This window comes from Tachyglossus aculeatus (genome assembly GCF_015852505.1).
Source record: "Tachyglossus aculeatus isolate mTacAcu1 chromosome 12 unlocalized genomic scaffold, mTacAcu1.pri SUPER_6_unloc_2, whole genome shotgun sequence".
NCBI classification, from domain to species: Eukaryota; Metazoa; Chordata; class Mammalia; order Monotremata; family Tachyglossidae; genus Tachyglossus; species Tachyglossus aculeatus.
The window spans coordinates 3,783,955-3,802,483 of NW_024044829.1; the positions used below are offsets into that span (position 1 = coordinate 3,783,955).

At 42.5% G+C, this 18,529-nt stretch overlaps 1 protein-coding gene and 1 non-coding gene across 2 annotated transcripts; both read right to left on the reverse strand.

The window, feature by feature from the left end:
• Nucleotides 1–8,040: 8,040 nt before the first annotated feature.
• On the reverse strand, nt 8,041–8,985 carry LOC119921275 (olfactory receptor 10A3-like). Its single transcript, XM_038741587.1, has one exon. It carries the CDS (start codon nt 8,983–8,985, stop codon nt 8,041–8,043), a length of 945 nt encoding a protein of 314 aa, XP_038597515.1.
• Nucleotides 8,986–10,997: 2,012 nt separating this feature from the next.
• On the reverse strand, nt 10,998–11,135 carry LOC119921527. The gene has a single exon (XR_005448559.1). It is a non-coding gene; the product is annotated as a small nucleolar RNA SNORA7 (small nucleolar RNA).
• Between the last annotated feature and the right edge of the window lie 7,394 nt (nt 11,136–18,529).

Consider the following 18,529-nt stretch of genomic DNA (forward strand, 5'->3'; position numbering starts at 1 on the left):
TATATACATGTATATATACATATATACATATATAATCAGGTTGGAAACAGCTCATATCCCACATGGGGCTCACAGCCTTAATCCCCATTTTACAAATGAGGTAACTGAGGCACAGAGAAATTGAGTGACTTGCCCAGGATCACACAACAGACAAGTGGAAGAGCTGGGACTAAAACCCAAGTCCTCTGACTCCCAGGCCCATGCTCCATTTACTAGGCAAGGATGCTTCTTTTCAATTTTTTAAAAGGGTAAACGATGCTATATAGTGAGAGGGGACTGTGTGGGGAGACAAACCTGGATGAGTAGAAAAAGTAGCTTTACCTAACAATTATCGATTCTGACATACTGCTATTACCAACACAGGGATTTTTGCAGAAGGAAAGAATTTGTGGCTGGGAGTGGAGGCGACACCTACTGTTGATCTCCGGTGTGACACCAACTTAGACAAAGTTGTGAGTCCATTTCCCGTCTTTGATTTATCGTCATCAACGTCTTCAACATTAATGGTATTCATTGAGCACTTACTATGTGTAGCACACCGTATTAAGCACTTGTGAGAGTACAATACAATAGAGGTGCTAGATGCATTTTCTGGGCAAAATGAGTTTATAATCTAAAGAGGGAGACAAACATTACTGTAAATAATTTATAATATAGAATTCATTGACATGTACATAACTGCTGCGTGGTTGAGGATCCTTTCTTCTCTACCCAAACCCGATTATCAGATTACTGTTCTCAACTCTACCCTCTCTACTCAGCTCGACTAGCTCGCTCCCCTTTTCCATTCAACACACTCGTACCACTAACCTACAGCCCTGGATCACTGCCACTGTCTGCCTCCTTCGCTTTTATGCTCGAGCTGCTGAACGCTGCTGGCGAAAGTCTAAACACCAAGGCAACCTCGTTCACTCCAAGTTGATCCATTCTTGCCTTAACTCTGCCCTCTCCTCTGCCAGACAAAACTATTTCTCCTCCCTTATTGAAGCCCATGCCCATCATCCCCATCAGCTCTTCCATACATTTAACTCCCTTCTCGGGCCCCCTGTTCCTCCCCCTTCTCCTTCCCTCATCCCCAACAATCTGGCCTCCTACTTCATTAGTAAAATTAACTCCATCAGGTCTGAGCTTCCCAAAGTCATTCCTCCCCCTTCTCCAACCCCCCTGCTCTCAACCCTCTCTGCTACTCTCTCATCCTTCCCAGCAGTATTCTCAGATTAGATCTCCTCCCTCCTCTCAAGTGCTACTCCGGCCACCTGTGCTTCTGACCCCACTCCCTCTCACTTAATGAAATCTCTCTCCCGTCACTCCTCTCCTCCTTAACTTCCATCTTCAATGGCTCACTCCCCAATGGTTCCTTCCCCTCTGCCTTCAAATATGTCCACGTCTCCCCCATCCTAAAAAACCGTCTCGACCCCACCTCCCCTTCTAGTTATCGCCGTATCTCCCTTCTACACCTTTCTAAACTCCATGAACAAGTCGTCTACATGCGCTGCCTCGAATTCCTCAACACCAACTCTCTCCTCGACCCCCTCCAATCTGGCTTCTGTCCCCTACATTCCACCGAAACTGCCCTCTCAAAGGTCACCAATGACCTCTTGCTTACCAAATCCAATGGCTCCTACTCTATCCTAATCCTCCTCGACTTCTCGTCTGCCTTCGACATTGTGGACCACCCCTTTCTCCTCAGTACACTATCCAACCTGGCTTCACAGATTCTGTCCTCTCCTGGTTCTCCCCTTATCTCTCCGGTGGTTCATTCTCAGTCTCCTTTGCAAGCTCCTCCTCCCCCTCCCATCCCCTTACTGTAGGAGTTCCTCAAGGGCCCTTGTTGGTCCCCTTCTGTTCTCTATCTACACTCACTCCCTTGGTGAACTCATTAGCTCCCATGGCTTCAACTATCATCTCTACACTGATGACACCCAAATCTACATCTCTGCCCCTGCTCTCTCTCTCTCCCTTCAGGCTCGGGTCACCTCCTGCCTTCAAGACATCTTCATCTGGATGTCTGCCCACCATCTAAAACTCAATATGTCCAAGACTGAACTCCTTATCTTCCCTCCCAATCCCTGCCCTCTCTCTGACCTTCCCATCACGGCACTACCATCCTTCCTGTCTCACAAGCCCGCAACCTTGGTGTCATCCTCGACTCTGGTCTCTCGTTCGGCCCTCAATCCAATCCCTCACATAAAACTGCCGGTTTCACCTCCACAACAACGCCAAGATCCTCCTTTCCCTCTCCATCCAAACCACTACCCTGCTGGTTCAATCTCTCATCCTATCCCGACTGGATTACTGCATCAGCCTCCTCTCTGATCTCCCATCCTCCCATCTTTTCCCACTTCAGTCTACACTTCACGCTGCTACTTGGATCATTTTTGTGCAGAAAAGCTCTGGGCATGTTACTGCCCTTCTCAAAAATCTTCAGTGGCTACCAGTCAACCTACACATCAGGCAAAAACTCCTCACTCTCAGGTTCAAGGCTCTCCATCTCCTCCCCCGCTCCTACCTCACCTCCCTTCTTTCCTTCTGCAGCCCAGCCCGCACCCTCCGCTCCTCTGCCACTAACCTCCTCACTGTGCCTTGTTTTCACCTGTCCCGCCATCGACCCCCGGCCCACGTCCTCCTGCTGGCCTGGAATGCCCTCCCTCTGCACATCCGCCAAGCTAGCTCTCTTCCTCCCTTCAAAGCCCTACTGAGAGCTCACCTCCTCCAAGAGGTCTTCCCAGACTGAGCCCCCTCCTTCCTCTCCCCTTCCCCATCCCCCCCGCCCTACCTCCTTCCCCTCCCCATAGCACCTGTATGTATGTTTGTACAGATTTATTACTCTATTTATTTTACTTGTACATATTTACTGTTCTATTTTATTTTCTTCATATGTTTTGTTTTGTTGTCTGTCTCCCCCTTCTAGACTGTGAGCCCGTTCTTGGGTAGGGACCGTCTCTATATGTTGCCAGCTTGTACTTCCCAAGCACTTACTGCAGATGCTCCACCCACAGTAAGCACTCAATAAATACGATTGAATGAATGAATGAATAAGTAGTGAACATCGAATGTCCAGAGGTCACCTATCCAAGTACATAGGTGGTGCAGAAGGGAGAGGGGAAAAAAGGGCTTAATCAGGGAAGGATTATTAGAGGAGATGTGACCTTACTGAGTTTTTGAAGCTAGGGAGAATGGCGATCTGACGTATATGGAAGTTTCAGGTTATGGGGAAGACGTGGGAAAGAGATAGACAGCAAAGTAGGTGAGATTGGGGCACAGTGAGTAAGTAATGCTAGAGGAAGGGAGTAGGTAGGCTAGGCTGTAATAGTAGGAGACCAATGAGGTAAGGTAGGAGGGGGAAAAGTGATTGACTTCTCCAAATTTTGTTTCCATCTCTTAATCGGATTTTACTGTAAAACTACAATGAGCATGAGTCCTGGAGGTGAGAATTTTGGTGGAAACCATACCTCAGTTGCAGAGCTCATCCTCTTGGGCTTGACTGGTAATACATGGATGAAAATCGCATGTTTCAGGACATTTTGGAGGATCTATATATATATATACCTGTATATATGTATATATGTTTGTACATATTTATTACTGTATTTATTTATTTATTTTACCTGTACATATCTATTTTATTTATTTTATTTTGTTAATATGTTTGGTTTTGTTCTCTGTCTCCCCCTTCTAGACTGTGAGCCCACTGTTGGGTAGGGACTGTCTCTATATGTTGCCAAATTGTACTTCCCAAGCGCTTAATACAGTGCTCTGCACACAGTAAGCGCTCAATAATACGATTGATAATGATGATGATGATGATGATCTATCTTATAAGGTTAGTGGGGAATCTTGGAATGATCCTGTTAATTTGGATTGACCATCTACTTCACTCTCCCATGTACTTTCTTTTATCAGTCATCTGTTTCTAGTTGATCTTGGTTATTTCTACGCTGTCACTCCACACATGCTATCAGACTTCTTAAGGAAGAGTAAGTCATTTCTTTCACTGGCTGTGCTACCCAGATGTATTTTTTGTCATCTTTGCAAGCACAGAATGCTACCTTTTGGCAGCAATGGGTTATGACCATTGTGTCGTGATCTGTAACCCACTGATCTATGCAGTTACCATGTCACCCAAAATCTGTGCCCAGCTCGTGATTGGATGTTACCTCATGGGTTTTGTGAATGCAAACCATTCTGATGTTCCGTCTATCTTTCTGTGCCTCCAATGTCATCAACCACTTTTTCTGTGACCTCCCTCTCCTGCTAGAACTGCCCTGCTCCAAACTCCACATCAACTAGACTGTACTACTCCTGTTTGCAATCTTCCTGGGCATGTTCACATCTCTAGAAATCCTTCTTTCTTATATATCATCCTGGCTGCCATTTTGATGATTGGCTTTGCCAAAGGGAGGCACAAAGCTTTTTCTACATGAACTTCCCACCTGGCAACTGTGACCATTTTCTACAGGACCAAAGTCTTCATGTATGAGTGGCTGAACGCCAGCTACTCCCTGGACTCGGAAAAAGTGACCTCTGAATTCTGTACAGCGGTAATCCCCATGTTGAATCCCATGATCTACAGCCTGAAAAAAAGGAGGTGAAGAATGCCATAAGCAGGTTTATATACCAGGGAAGGTGTCCTTGAGTGAAGAACTCTTTTGATTGGAGGGGTACATAGTAGCACTTTGTATGGAGAAGTTACATTGAGAAGACTGAACCAATGTGATTTCATGACTGATTGAATGTGTGGGTTGAATGAGAGAGATGAATTGTACTTCCTAAGCACTTAATACAGTGCTCTGCACACAGTAAGCACTCAATAAATATGATTGAATGAATGAATGAATTAAGGACAGTGCCAAGGTTGGGGGTTTGGAAGACAGGAAGGATGATGGTGTTGTTTCTAAACTACAGTGTTGGGAATGTCATGGGGAGGATAGGGCTTGGGTAGAAAAAGGTAAAGTTCTGTTTTGTCCCTTCTATGGACTGAATGTCAGGGCCCACAGATTTTGAGATCCTGGGGCCCTAGGTAACCTGGAAAAACTCCCTGGCCTAGAACGTTCCTTCCCATAGCCATGCACCCTTTAGACTCTCTACCCCAAGGCCAGTGTCACTGATGACCTTTGAGAGGGTAGTTTCTGTGGATTGAAGCACCACTTATCTCTCTCATTCCAACTAGATATTCATACTGTCACGAGATCATGTTAGTTCTACTCTCACCACCTTGCTAAAATCCCTTAATCAAAGCACTTATCATATCCCACCTTAACTATTGCATAGACTTATCACTGACCTCCCTGTCTCCTGTCTCTCCCTGCTCCAGTCCTTTCTTCACTCTGCTGCCCAGAACCTTCTTTTCTGAAAGAAGTCTCCCCACTCAAGAACATCCAGTGGTTGCCCATCCATGTCCACAACAAAGAGAAACTCTACCATTAGCTTGAAGCCATTAAATCAGTTCTCCCTCACCTACTTTACCCAGTGGATAGAGCATAAACCTGAGAGTCAGAAGGTCAGGTGTTCTAATCCCTTGGGCAAGTCCCTTCATTTCTCTGGGCCTCCGTTATTTCATCTGTAAAATGGGCAGTGAGACTGTAAGCCCCATGGACAGGGACTGTGTCTAACCCTATTTGCTTGTATCCAGCCCACCGCTTAGTATAGTACCTGGGACATAGTAAGTTAACAAATACTATTATTATTATTATTATTACTTTATTATTATTATTATTACTTCTTACAACCCAGACTGCCTATTTCCCTCCTCTGACACCAACCTACTCTCTGTATCTCAATTTTACCTGCCTTGGGGCTGGACTCTTACCTATATCCTCCCTCTGACCTGGAACTCCCTCCCATTTCACAGTCATGGAGCATCATCCTCCCTATCTTCAAATTCCTACTAAAGTAAAATCTCCTTCAAGAAACCCTCCCTAAATAACCCTTCATTTCCCCAACCTATTTACCATCCCCTCTGCATCACTCATGCACTTGGGTCTTTATCCCTTAAACACTTAGATATTTACTCCACCTCCAGCCCCACAGCACTTAAATACATATACTTATACACTGCCATTTCCTCTATCTATTCATTTTAATGTCTATCTCCCTTTCTAAATTGTAAACCCCTTGTGGGCAGGGATTGTGAATACCCAGTCTATTGCATTGTAGTTTTCCAAACACTTAGTACAGTGCTCTGCACAGTTAGAGCTCAATAGATAACATTGGATGGTTAATTGATTGGCAGTGGCTATGTAAATCTGGGGATTGGAAGGTAATAATAATAATGATAATTGTGGTAGTTGTAAAGTGCTTAGTATGTGCCAAGCATAGTTCTAAGTGCTAGGATAGAGATAAGGTTAACAGGTTGGACACAGTCCATGTCCCTCCTGGGACTCACAATCTTGATTCCCGTTTTACAGTTAAGGTACCTGAGGCACAGAGAGGTTAAGTGACTTGCCCAAGATCACACAGCAGACTTGTGGCAAAGCTGGGACTAGAAGCCATGACCTCCAACTCCCAGGCCCATGTTCTTTCCATTAAGTCATGCTCCTTCTCTGTAAAACCCCAATCACCTGGACAATCTTGGGGAAAGAGGGAGAAGGAAGATAATCACTGCTTCCATCCCAGGAAGTTTCATTGCTTCCATTCTGTGGCTGGAGAAGAAAACATGTCTTATTGTCCTATACATGTATGTTTACATGCATCTATGTTCATATGCATGTGTTCACTTGCACACGAACATGTGCACTTATGAGATTCATATATACACATGTTCTCATATAAGTACTTACATACAAGTGAATATATCTATATATGAATCTTTTCCACATACAGTGTATATGCATATATATGCATTCTTCTTTGTGCTGAAGAGTTTGAAATAGGACTATGTTGTATCATAAGTTACATACATATATACACATAGATCTTTGTCTGTGTATAGATTCATATTTGTAAACATGGAAGAATTTGATTTCTTTGAAATAATTAACTATGAGCCCAATTTGTCCTTCCAAAACCAAGAGAATTAGAACTGTGCAATTCTTCCACGCTTTGACCAAACAGAATTTTGGTTCCATTTTCAACTACAGTTATTGGAGACAGAGAGGCAAGATGGTAGGAGGTGCTTTAATGCCTCTCACACAAGCCCTGGTGGAGAAGATTCATATTTTGAACAGGAGAGCCAGACAAAGAAAACCCTTCATAAGTGTGGGGACTCTGATGTTACAGGTGTCCACCCTGCGAAGGTCCTGAACTCTAGGGTGGAAGAGAGTCAGGGAACCAGAGATGAGGTAATGGCAGAATGGGAGAGAGGTGATTGGGGTTTCTGGTGATTTGGGGACTCAGATCCAACCCAAAGATTGGAGAAATCAGTGGGATTCCCCAAAACACCCCAGGAGGTACACCCAGGGCTGCAGACCTGGATCCTGAAAGCCCCTCCCATCTTTAAAATCTGACCAGCTTTGAAAGCCCTACTGCATTATAAGAATAGCAGGATTGACAGGGCGGATTCCTTAGGCCAAACTGCAACCCGAATCTGACCTTGAAGACTGGATTTCTGCCTTGATGTGTAAGGAAAAGTCAGGGAAGGAGGATGAAATAGGAGAAATGGATGGAAAATCAGTGACAAGAGTAGTACTTAGATTATAAAACAAAATATGGCTGCTAGTTATGGCCTGATGATTAACAGAACCTTCAAAGAGAGTGTGCTTATTGCCAAGAAAGGAAAAGCTTCAGATAGCTTTAATTCTAACTTAGGTTCACTACCCTTTCCCTCCAGCTCCAACCCCCTGATCATTATTCCTCATTCAGGGGGGTTAAACAATCTTTTCACCTCCATCTATTAGAACATAAAAATAAACCTAGCAATATTCCCAAAAATGTTCCTATAGAGCTATGTTGTAACTTTCAAAATACAGTGTGAAATTAATCACATGTGTTTACCCATTCACATTTAAGGCTAAACAATGCCTTCTGAACTCTCCAGTTCTACCTCACAATAGATCTAACATTCTGCAAAAAGACATTTTCTATGGCAAACCATTAAAATGTCTACAGTTCTGGGGAACACAGCTTTCTTCTCAATATTTTCTTCAGTGCACCTTTCATTTCACTGCTTCTCAAACTGTAGATGAGAGGATTTAGCAGGGGCGTGAGCAGAGAATATGCCAGAGAGAGCAATTCCTTGCTCTCTGCAGTGTAACTGGCCTTTGGTTGCAAGTAAGTGAGATTAGCTGGGCCATAGAACAGGGTCACAGAAGTCAGATGAGAAGCACAGGTGGAGAAGGCTTTTTGTCTTCCTGCTGTCGAAGGCATTTTCAGAATAGTGTAGAGGATGTGAATGTAGGACAGAAGTATCATCAGGAAAGGAAGCATAACCACTGAAATGGTGCCCATATAGGCATAGATTTCATAAAGGAAGGTGTCTCCACACACCAGTTCCAGTACCGGGGGAGTTTCACAGAAGAGGTGGTTAATTGTATTGCGTCCACAAAATGGAAAGCTAAATACCCAAGGGGTTTGGATTATGGCAATAACTGATCCAGAAATTAGAGAACCCGATGCTAGCTTGGTGACAACTGCTTTAGTCATAAGGACAGGGTAATGCAGGGGATTACAGATGGCCACGTAGCGATCATAGGCCATTGCACATAGGAGAAAGCATTCTGTAACCCCTAGGAATAGAATGAAATACATTTGCATAACACAGCCAACAAACGAAATGGTTTTGTGATCCGTTGAAAGAATTACAAGCATTTTAGGGACAATCGTTCCACTGAAGCAAGTTTCTAAGATGGACAAGATCCTCAGGAATAAGTACATAGGAATATGAAGACTCTGTTCCAGGGTGATGATGAAGACAATGACCATGTTTCCTACCAGAATAATTAAGTAAATGATTAAAAACACCACAAGCAGAAGAAACTGCAGTTTGGGAAAGTTGGAAAAACCCAGGAGAATGAAGTCAGTCACAGCGCTCTGGTTTCCCCTCATCATTTCAAGCATGAAAACAGGAAGGCAAATGGCATTTAATGCTCTTTAGCATGAGTTTAACTTATTTTGTAATATGGCTTCTGCAATGACAACATCCTGTTCAACATTCATTTCCAGTCATCCGTGAGAGATCAGAAATCAGCATTCCCATCTCTTCTGGGATCTCCATTTGGCATTTGTTACAGTCACTGAGCAAAGCACCAGGATGATTTTTAAATCACCAGGATGGGAAATTTCCCTCAAAGCTGAAAAATGGATGATGGATATTCCTAGACCAAAAGGACAGAAGCAAATTCGTCATTAGATAGAGAGTTTAATTCTACACAGTCATAGATACCATGGGTTTTGTATACATAAGCATAAAAAAGCTTTGCTATTCATGTATAAATCAATCAACCCATCCATGATATTTATTGAGCACTTACTACGTGCTTGGAAGAGTATTTGGAGCACTTGGGAGACAACAATATGACAATGTAACTGGAACATCCCCTGTCCACTCTGAATTTACCATCAAGAGGGGGAGCAATGTCAGAAATGGGATTTGAACCCCTGCCTCTCTTCAGAGAGAAGCCCCAACAAGGGGAAGTGACAACTTGAGTCTGCCTACTCAGACCACTAGGCCAGGGCTCTTGCTCTTCCTCTAGGAATGCAGACACATAGTTTCTGTTAACAAGATTTGTTTCTGGCAAGTATTCTATATGATCAAATTTAGGTTTAGACGTTTGACCACCCTGAAGAGAGGAATAACTGCCCCCTTCTCTAGGATCACATGACAGCCAGTGGTGATGTGCAATGTGACTTATTGACATCATTAGGAACGATGTATTGTAGTCCTCCCTAACCTATTTTTCTCCCACCTGAACATATCCAACCGACCAATCAATCCATAATATTCTCCCAAGCACTTAGTACACAGTGAGCACTCAATAAACATGATTGATTGATTAATTGATAATGTCCATTGAGTTCTTTCTCTGTGCAGAACACTACACAGAATTCTTGAGAAAGGACACTAGAGTTAGTAGACAAAATCCCTGCCCTCAAGGAGTTTACAGTTAGTGGGAAAGACAGACAATAAAATAAATTACAGATAAGGAGAAAGTAATAAAGTAGAAAGATACAAAACTCATTGCCTGGAACTGTCACCTCTGGAGATATATCACTAATTCAGATCTTGCAATTGCAATTCATCAAAAGTTCCGAAAAGAAAATTCATGATGATAAAAATCTCCAGACGTTTGAGAGGTCACTCCAACTCAAAAGCAACTATCACCCCCGTGATGATGTACTCTGAGTAGTAATGTCTCTTACAGTCTGAAGCCTGTCCTGTATATATGTGTGCCTGCATATATGAGTGTGTGTTCGTTGGGGAGGCCTCTGCAGTGCTCTATGGAATTCTCCTTTATTGTCTATTATCAGGCATGTGTGTTTAGGCGCTCCAGAATAACTCGTATTTAGGGATTGTGGGATTCATTTTCATGCCTTTATTTTCCTGCCATTCTCCCTGCCCCTGATGTTATTTATGACTCTTCTGATTCATACCTCTCACATGCAGTTCATCTTCAAATCCTGTTGGTTTTTCCTCCACAGTTTTCTAAATCCATCCCTTCCTCTCTTTATTATTTTTATTATTCCTCAGTCTCTTATTCCCACCATTCTGATCCTTATCTCCCCTCTTCACCCCTCTTCATCTTTCTAAGTTTGAAGTGACTCAAAAGTAGAATTTATTAAGCACTCACTGTCTGAAAAGCCCTGAACTAAGCAATTAGAAAAAATACATGGAGAGGAGACATGGTCCATTAATCTTGTCTTATGCCATCGAGTCGTCTCCCACCCGTAGCGACACCATGGACACATCTCTCCCAGAATGCCCCACCTCCATCTGGAGTCGTTCTGGTAGTGGATCCAAGAGAGTTCTTGGTAAAAATACAGAATGGTTTACACAGAATCAACTTGAGTCTCCACCCTTGACTAGATCCCATGCTGCTGCTGCTTAGCACAGTTGAGTTTTGGCTTGTAGCAAATTGCCTTCCACTTGCTAGCCACTGCCCAAGCTAGGAATGGAATAGGTATGCTTCTGCTTGACTCTTTCTCACATAGTCGAGCCTGGTAGAGTCCTGGAAACTCTCCAGGTGAAACCCTGAGAGAGGAGTCCATTAATACAACAATATAAATAAATAAATTATGGATATGTAAATAAGTGTACAGTGCTCTGCACACAGTAAGCACTCAATAAATGCGATTGATGATGAAGTGCTGTGGGACTGATGGGGTTAGTATAGGGTGATATTCCCAGTGCAAGGGTGATGTGGAAAGGAGTGGAAAATGAGGAAATGAGGGCCTAGTTTGGGAAGGCCTCATGGAGGAGATTTGCCTTCAATAAGGCTTTGAAAGTGAGAGAACAATCGTCTGTTGGGTACAAAGAGGGAAGGATTCCAGGCCAGAGGTAGAATGTGGATGAGAAGTTGGCAGTGAGGTAGGTGAAAATAGTCTCCAGTTGTGACAATGGGAACTGTGTGATTGTTATCGTCCCATATCCCTCCTACCATTCCTTTCCAAACTCCTTGAACGAGTTGTCTACACGCGCTGCCTAGAATTCCTCAACAACAACTCTCTCCTCGACCCCCTCCAGTCTGGCTTCCGTCCCCTTCATTCCACGGAAACTGCCCACTCAAAGGTCACCAATGACCTCCTGCTTGCCAAATCCAACGGCTCATATTCTGTCCTAATCCTCCTCGACCTCTCAGCTGCCTTTGACACTGTGGACCACCCCCTTCTCCTCAACACGCTATCTGACCTTGGCTTCACAGACTCCGTCCTCTCCTGGTTCTCCTCTTATCTCTCCGGTCGTTCTTTCTCAGTCTCTTTTGCAGGCTCCTCCTCCCCCTCCCATCCTCTGTGGGGGTTCCCCAAGGTTCAGTGCTTGGTCCCCTTCTGTTCTCAATCTACACTCACTCCCTTGGTGACCTCATTCGCTCCCACGGCTTCAACTATCATCTCTATGCTGATGACACCCAGATCTACATCTCTGCCCCTGCTCTCTCCCCCTCCCTCCAGGCTCGCATCTCCTCCTGCCTTCAGGACATCTCCATCTGGATGTCCGCCCGCCACCTAAAGCTCAACATGTCGAAGACTGAGCTCCTTGTCTTCCCTCCCAAACCTTGTCCTCTCCCTGACTTTCCCATCTCTGTTGACGGCACTACCATCCTTCCCGTCTCACAAGCCCGCAACCTTGGTGTCATCCTCGACTCCGCTCTCTCATTCACCCCTCACATCCAAGCCGTCACCAAAACCTGCCGGTCTCAGCTCCGCAACATTGCCAAGATCCGCCCTTTCCTCTCCATCCAAACTGCTACCCTGCTCATTCAAGCTCTCATCCTATCCCGTCTGGACTACTGCACCAGCCTTCTCTCTGATCCCCCATCCTCGTGTCTCTCTCCACTTCAATCCATACTTCATGCTGCTGCCCAGATTATCTTTGTCCAGAGACGCTCTGGGCATATTACTCCCCTCCTCAAAAATCTCCAGTGGCTACCAATCAATCTGCGCATCAGGCAGAAACTCCTCACCCTGGGCTTCAAGGCTGTCCATCACCTCGCCCCCTCCTACTTCACCTCCCTTCTCTCCTTCTACTGCCCAGCCCACAACCTCCGCTCCTCCACCGCTAATCTCCTCACTGCACCTCGTTCTCGCCTGTCCCGCCGTCGACCCCCGGCCCACGTCATCCCCCGGGCCTGGAATACCCTCCCTCTGCCCCTCCGCCAAGCTAGCTCTCTTCCTCCCTTCAAGGCCCTGCTGAGAGCTCACCTCCTCCAGGAGGCCTTCCCAGACTGAGCCCTTTCCTTCCTCTCCCCCTCGTCCCCCTCTCCATCCCCCATCTTACCTCCTTCCCTTCCCCACAGCACCTGTATATATGTATATATGGTTGTACATATTTATTACTCTATTTATTTATTTATTTATTTATTTATTTATTTATTTTACTTGTATATTTCTATCCTATTTATTTTATTTTGTTGGTATGTTTGGTTCTGTTCTCTGTCTCCCCCTTTTAGACTGTGAGCCCACTGTTGGGTAGGGACTGTCTCTATGTGTTGCCAATTTGTACTTCCCAAGCTCTTAGTACAGTGCTCTGCACACAGTAAGTGCTCAATAAATACGATTGATTGATTGATTGATTTACTTATTTATTATGTTAAGGCCTGTCTTCCCCTCTAGACAGTAAGCTCCTTGTGTGCAAATAGTGTGCTTACCAACTCTGTTTCATTGTATTCTCCCAAGTGCTTAGTACTTAGTGCTTAGTGCTGCATGGAGTAAGTGCTCAGTATTTATCATCGATTTATTGATTGCCGAGTGCCCTTATTGAAGCATCTCAATGTTTCGGAATGCACCAACATTTACCCTTTCCAGCCCTGATTTTCTCTTTATAACCCATTATAGACCATTCGTACATTAATTTATACAACCCCCTCTTGAATCTGCTAATATTGTCTACCTGTACAACTTTCTGAAACCATAAATTCTGAATGTTTATCATCCACTATGTGTAGAAGAGCTAAGCCTTCAGAGCTGGTTAACCTAAAGCACACTTTCAAAACATGCCTCTTTTTACACTTCACACTTCTTACTTCACACTTCTAGCATAATAATTATAGTTCATAAAGAGGTGAAGACCTGAAGTTCATATTGCACTTGATTGAAAGTTGGAAGACTGGGGACTATCAATCAATCAATCTATCTATCTATCATATTTATTGAGTGCTTACTGTGTGCCCAGCACTGTACTAAGCACTTGGGAGAGCACAATGTAACAGAGTTTGTAGAAAAGTTCCCTGCCCACAGCCTGGTGTAGTGGAAAGAGCATGGACCTGGGAGTCAGAAGGTCAGGGTTCTAATGCCAGGTCCACCACTTGTCTGCCATTTGACCGTGGGCAAATCACTTTACCTTTTTGCACCTCAGTTACCTCATCTATAAAATGGGGATGAAGATTGTGAGCCCCATGTGGGATTGGGACTGTGTCCAGCCAGACTTATTTGTATCCACCCCAGCGCTTAGTACAGTGCCTTAGCAAATAGTAAGTGCTTCAAAATGTCATTATTATTATTATTATTATTATTATTATTATTATTATTTTATTATTGTTATTATTATTATTATTATTCCTTTTCTAAATTTTCTTAGTAGAATGACAAATTTCCTGGGTCTCATCTCCTCAGCTGATTGACATAGTGGTTATTTCTAAGTAATGATCTATGTCAAGAGCATTATCTTCTCATGAAGGAACGTAGCAAGTCCTAATGGATAAAGTATGGGCCTGGAAACCAGATGACCTGGGTTCTAAACCCTGCTGTGCAACTTGCTCACTTTGTGACCATATGTAAGTCACTTAATTTTCTGTGCCTCAATTTCCCCAACTTGCAAAATGGAGATTCAAAACTTGTTTTCCTTCCTACTCAGACTGTGAGCCCCAGGTGGGCCAGAGACTGTATCCATCCTCAATAACTTTACTCCAGTGCTTAGAACAGTGCTTGACACATAGTAATCACTTAACAAATACCCTCTCCAAAGATATAGAATCTCAGGTAAACAATCCAAATGGACAACTTTCTTTACATATACATTTATTTTTCAAAACAATTAAACATACTGAGTTCCTTAAGAAGTTGAGAAAATAAATTGTTTCCATATACAAATATTATTGATACATCTTAATGTGACTAAAGTAGCTTCAGAAATAATATAAAAACAGAATGCCTTGGATAAGCCTTTAAGGCAAGAACACCTTGCTCTCCTGTTCCCACTCTAATTCCTCCTCCTCACCTTGTAAGGGGGATTTGGCTCAATTTCAAAATTCATCATCATAAATTCCCTCACATGAAAGCTGCAGTGGGAATTGGCCTTATGTGGGAATCATAATTGAATGATATTAGTTCCTTACATTACACTACAATTTCATTCAGAGCAAAAGCTAGGTACATGAAACTGGTACTAGGAAAAAGCAAATTCAAACATAACAGACCAGAAAAGCATGAAAATCTTCCAAAACCGATGCTGACTGAAAGCAAGTTTTCTTTTCTTTTTCAAGCCATTTCCCCAACACTACACTTTTGAAACATTATACAAGCTTTTGAAATAAGAAAAATCATTTTTCATTTTCAAGGCAGATCTTAATAATATGTCTTCCCAGTGGTAATTTTTGGAAGAAAAGAAATAAACTTCTCTCCCTTCACTCCTTCTCTTTTCCGTCTTGTCCATTTTCTCAGTAAAGCAAGGTTTGTCATGGAGGGGTTGTTTTTCTAATGGAGGAAGCATTCTTGTGTGGTCCCTGGGTAATTTTCCAACCACTACAATATGCATGCAGATCTCCTCTCATTGTTATTATTATCACTATTCTCACATACTAATGGTAATGATAATAATGATAATAACTGTGGTATTTGTTACATGCTTACTATATGCCAAGTAGGTACAAGATATCCTGGGTAGATACATTCAATCACATTTCATTCTATCATGTTTATTGAGCACTTATTGTGTGCAGAGCACTGTACTAAGCGCTTGGAGGGTATAATTGGGCAACACATCCCACCTGAGGCCCAGGTAGGAGCAAGAACAGATAGTGAATCTCCATTTTGCATATGAAGGAACTGAGGTACAGGAAAAGTTAAGTGACTTACCCAAAATCACACAGCAGAGAGGTAGTGGAGTTGGGATTAGAACTCAGATCCTTTGACACTGAGGCCCGGGCTCTTGCTACTGGACCCCGCTGCTTCTCAGGATATGCTGTGTTTCTGCCCTCCTTGTGCTCTCCGTGTCTGTAAAAGCCCACTCTGTGCTTCCAAATCTGGAGGGTTTAAAAGTGAGAAAAATGTCCAAACCTAAGTGTCAAAATTGTGAGAAGACTTAGTACGAAGCATGCAGTCACATCTTGTCTATGTTGTTGCTCACATGATTTTCATTCTAGTGGGACTTGTATATCATCAAACCACACTCTCCTTCAATCCAAGTGAAGATAGCAGAGTTCATAGCAAATCCAAATCATCAAGTCCCCTCTACAGTGATGTTGTACTGTGACTGAAAAATTGGGTTCTTAGATTCGAAACAGCCCAGAATTGAATTAAGAATATGAAGACTATATTTTAGCCATAACTATGTAAAAGCATCAAAAGAGGGTAAAGTAATAAGGGGGGTAAAATTTGACAGATGAAGATTTCAACACAGATAAGTTTCCTGTCAGTTTGAAATGTGAACTAAGAAGAAAGAGCAAGAAAAAATAAGCATTCATATTTATCCACAAAAGAGTTGATGAATTAAACTAAATTGTTTTCAAAGAGATATAATAAGAATAGTATGCTTACTGTAAGATGATTACCTTTTCTATTCCTCAGTACGTGGAAAAATGTTTATGATTACATTGCAATAAACATCTTCACCTCCAAGCCGAAAAACATTAGCCAGTGTTTTCACTACTGCAAACGATCTTTTGATTCCATTATATTAACTGTCCTCAGTTACTGTTGAGACTTACTCCCTTGAGCATCTTCTGGCACAGTGCAAGAGAATATAGCAACAATAACATAAACTGTTGCTAAAATTATTCTCTTATGAAACCAGATTACTAAATGAATTGACTCCAATATATTGCCCCAAATTTGACATTCTTTTATTTAAATGTTCTCACCAAGCCACGATTTATTAATGCCCCACCAAATCTAATAAACAATAACCATGACGATTGAGATGTCACCCCAAATATAAGGAACATAAACATTCTTTACAGATATCTTTTAATGGAATGTAAACCCACTTCCATCATCCTCTTTCGACCATTAGATACAGTTAGAATAATTGACTATATAAAATATACATAAAAGAAGTAAGAACATATGCATAACATATTAGTTTTAAATATACTCACTGCAGCACCAGTAAGAGTCAATAATAAATTATGAATGAAGACAAATATTTGATTAGTAGAGATAAATTGTGTTTGGCACAGAAGAGCAACATTAAAATATCTGTCAAGACATCCTGGGCTCAGTTTTATATTAGCTATTAGGAACTTGCTGAATTTAGGACATTTTCCAGGCTGCCCAGTAAGAGGTCAGATTTGTTCATCCAGTGGTATGTCAGAAATTTCATTCTCCTATAACCCTCTTAAAGAAATTATTAGCACCCTTCACAACATTAACCACATAATCTCAGAATCAATATAATGATGAATATTTCATTTCTACACACTAAATCTCGCCAGTATATTCAACATGATACAGCTCAGAATCAACGTAAGCTTTCCACCCAAATAACCACCACCTTGGTTCAAGATCTTGTCATCTCCAATTAGATTACTCTATCAGCTTCTTTGATGACCTCCCTTCTTCCAGATTCTTCCCATTTCAGGTTAAAATTCACTCCATAGCCTGTATCAACTCCTAAAATGCCGTTCCACTCACAATACTCTCCAATTCAAATACTACCATGGATACCTGTTGACTGGCTCTAAGGTTCAGCTTGAGATCTTCTTTTATACTTACCTGCCCTCATCACACACTAGGCCTCAGCCTGCAGCTTATGCTCGGCCCAAGTCAGTTAGTCAGTCAGTTGATTGTATTTATTGTGCAGTTACTGTGTGCAGAGCACTGTACCAAGCATTTGTGCAGTCACATTTCCTGCCCACAATGAGCTTACAGTCTAAAGGGGGATACAGACATTACTATAAATAAATAAAATTACAAGTGAGCCTTCTCCTTGTCCCTGCAGTATGGCATAATGGAATGAGCATGGGCCTGGGAGTCAGAGGACCTGGGTTCTAATTCTGGTTCTGCTAGTTGTCTGCTATGTGACCTTGGTCAAGTCACTTAACTTCTCTGTGTCTCAGTTTCCTCAATTGTAAAATGGGGATTAAATCCTCCTCCCTCCAATTTAGACTCTGAGTCCTATGTGGGACAGGAACTGTTTCCAATCTGATTGACTTGTATCTACCCCAGAACTTAGAACAGTGCTTAACTAATCCAATAGTAATAATGATGAGAATAATAATAATAATCATTGTGGTATTTGTTAAGCACAAAAGCAAGAAAGCACAACTTGATAAGCTATGTGTCAGACACTGTACTAAGTACTGGAGTGGATTAAAGCAAATCGTGTTGCATGCAGTCCCTGTCCCAAGTGGGGCTCACAATCTCAGTCCCCATTTTAAAGATGAGGGAATTGAGGCACAGAGAAGTGAAATGACTTGCCTAAGGTCACCCAGCAGACAAGTGATGGAGTGGGGATTAGAACCCATGGCCTTCTGAATTCCAGGCCTGTGCTCTATCCATTATGCTATGATAATAGCATTAGGAAGGCACTGAGCTTGCATTTCCTATGACTAGGTGGTATACTTGCACTGCTTTGGCTCAAATAAAGCAAGTATAATGATTGTACAATAGAATAAAGAGTCATACTCAGTTCTTCCAAAATGTATACTTAGACTAAGAATTTTGGATGAACATTGTTAGGAAATTAAGGAATGTTTTTACAACATTTATCTGTTTTAATAGA

What these genes read in the sequence shown, in the direction of transcription:
- LOC119921275 (XM_038741587.1), bottom strand. Translation starts at nt 8,985, where the DNA reads ATGATGAGGGGAAACCAGAGCGCTGTGACTGACTTCATTCTCCTGGGT.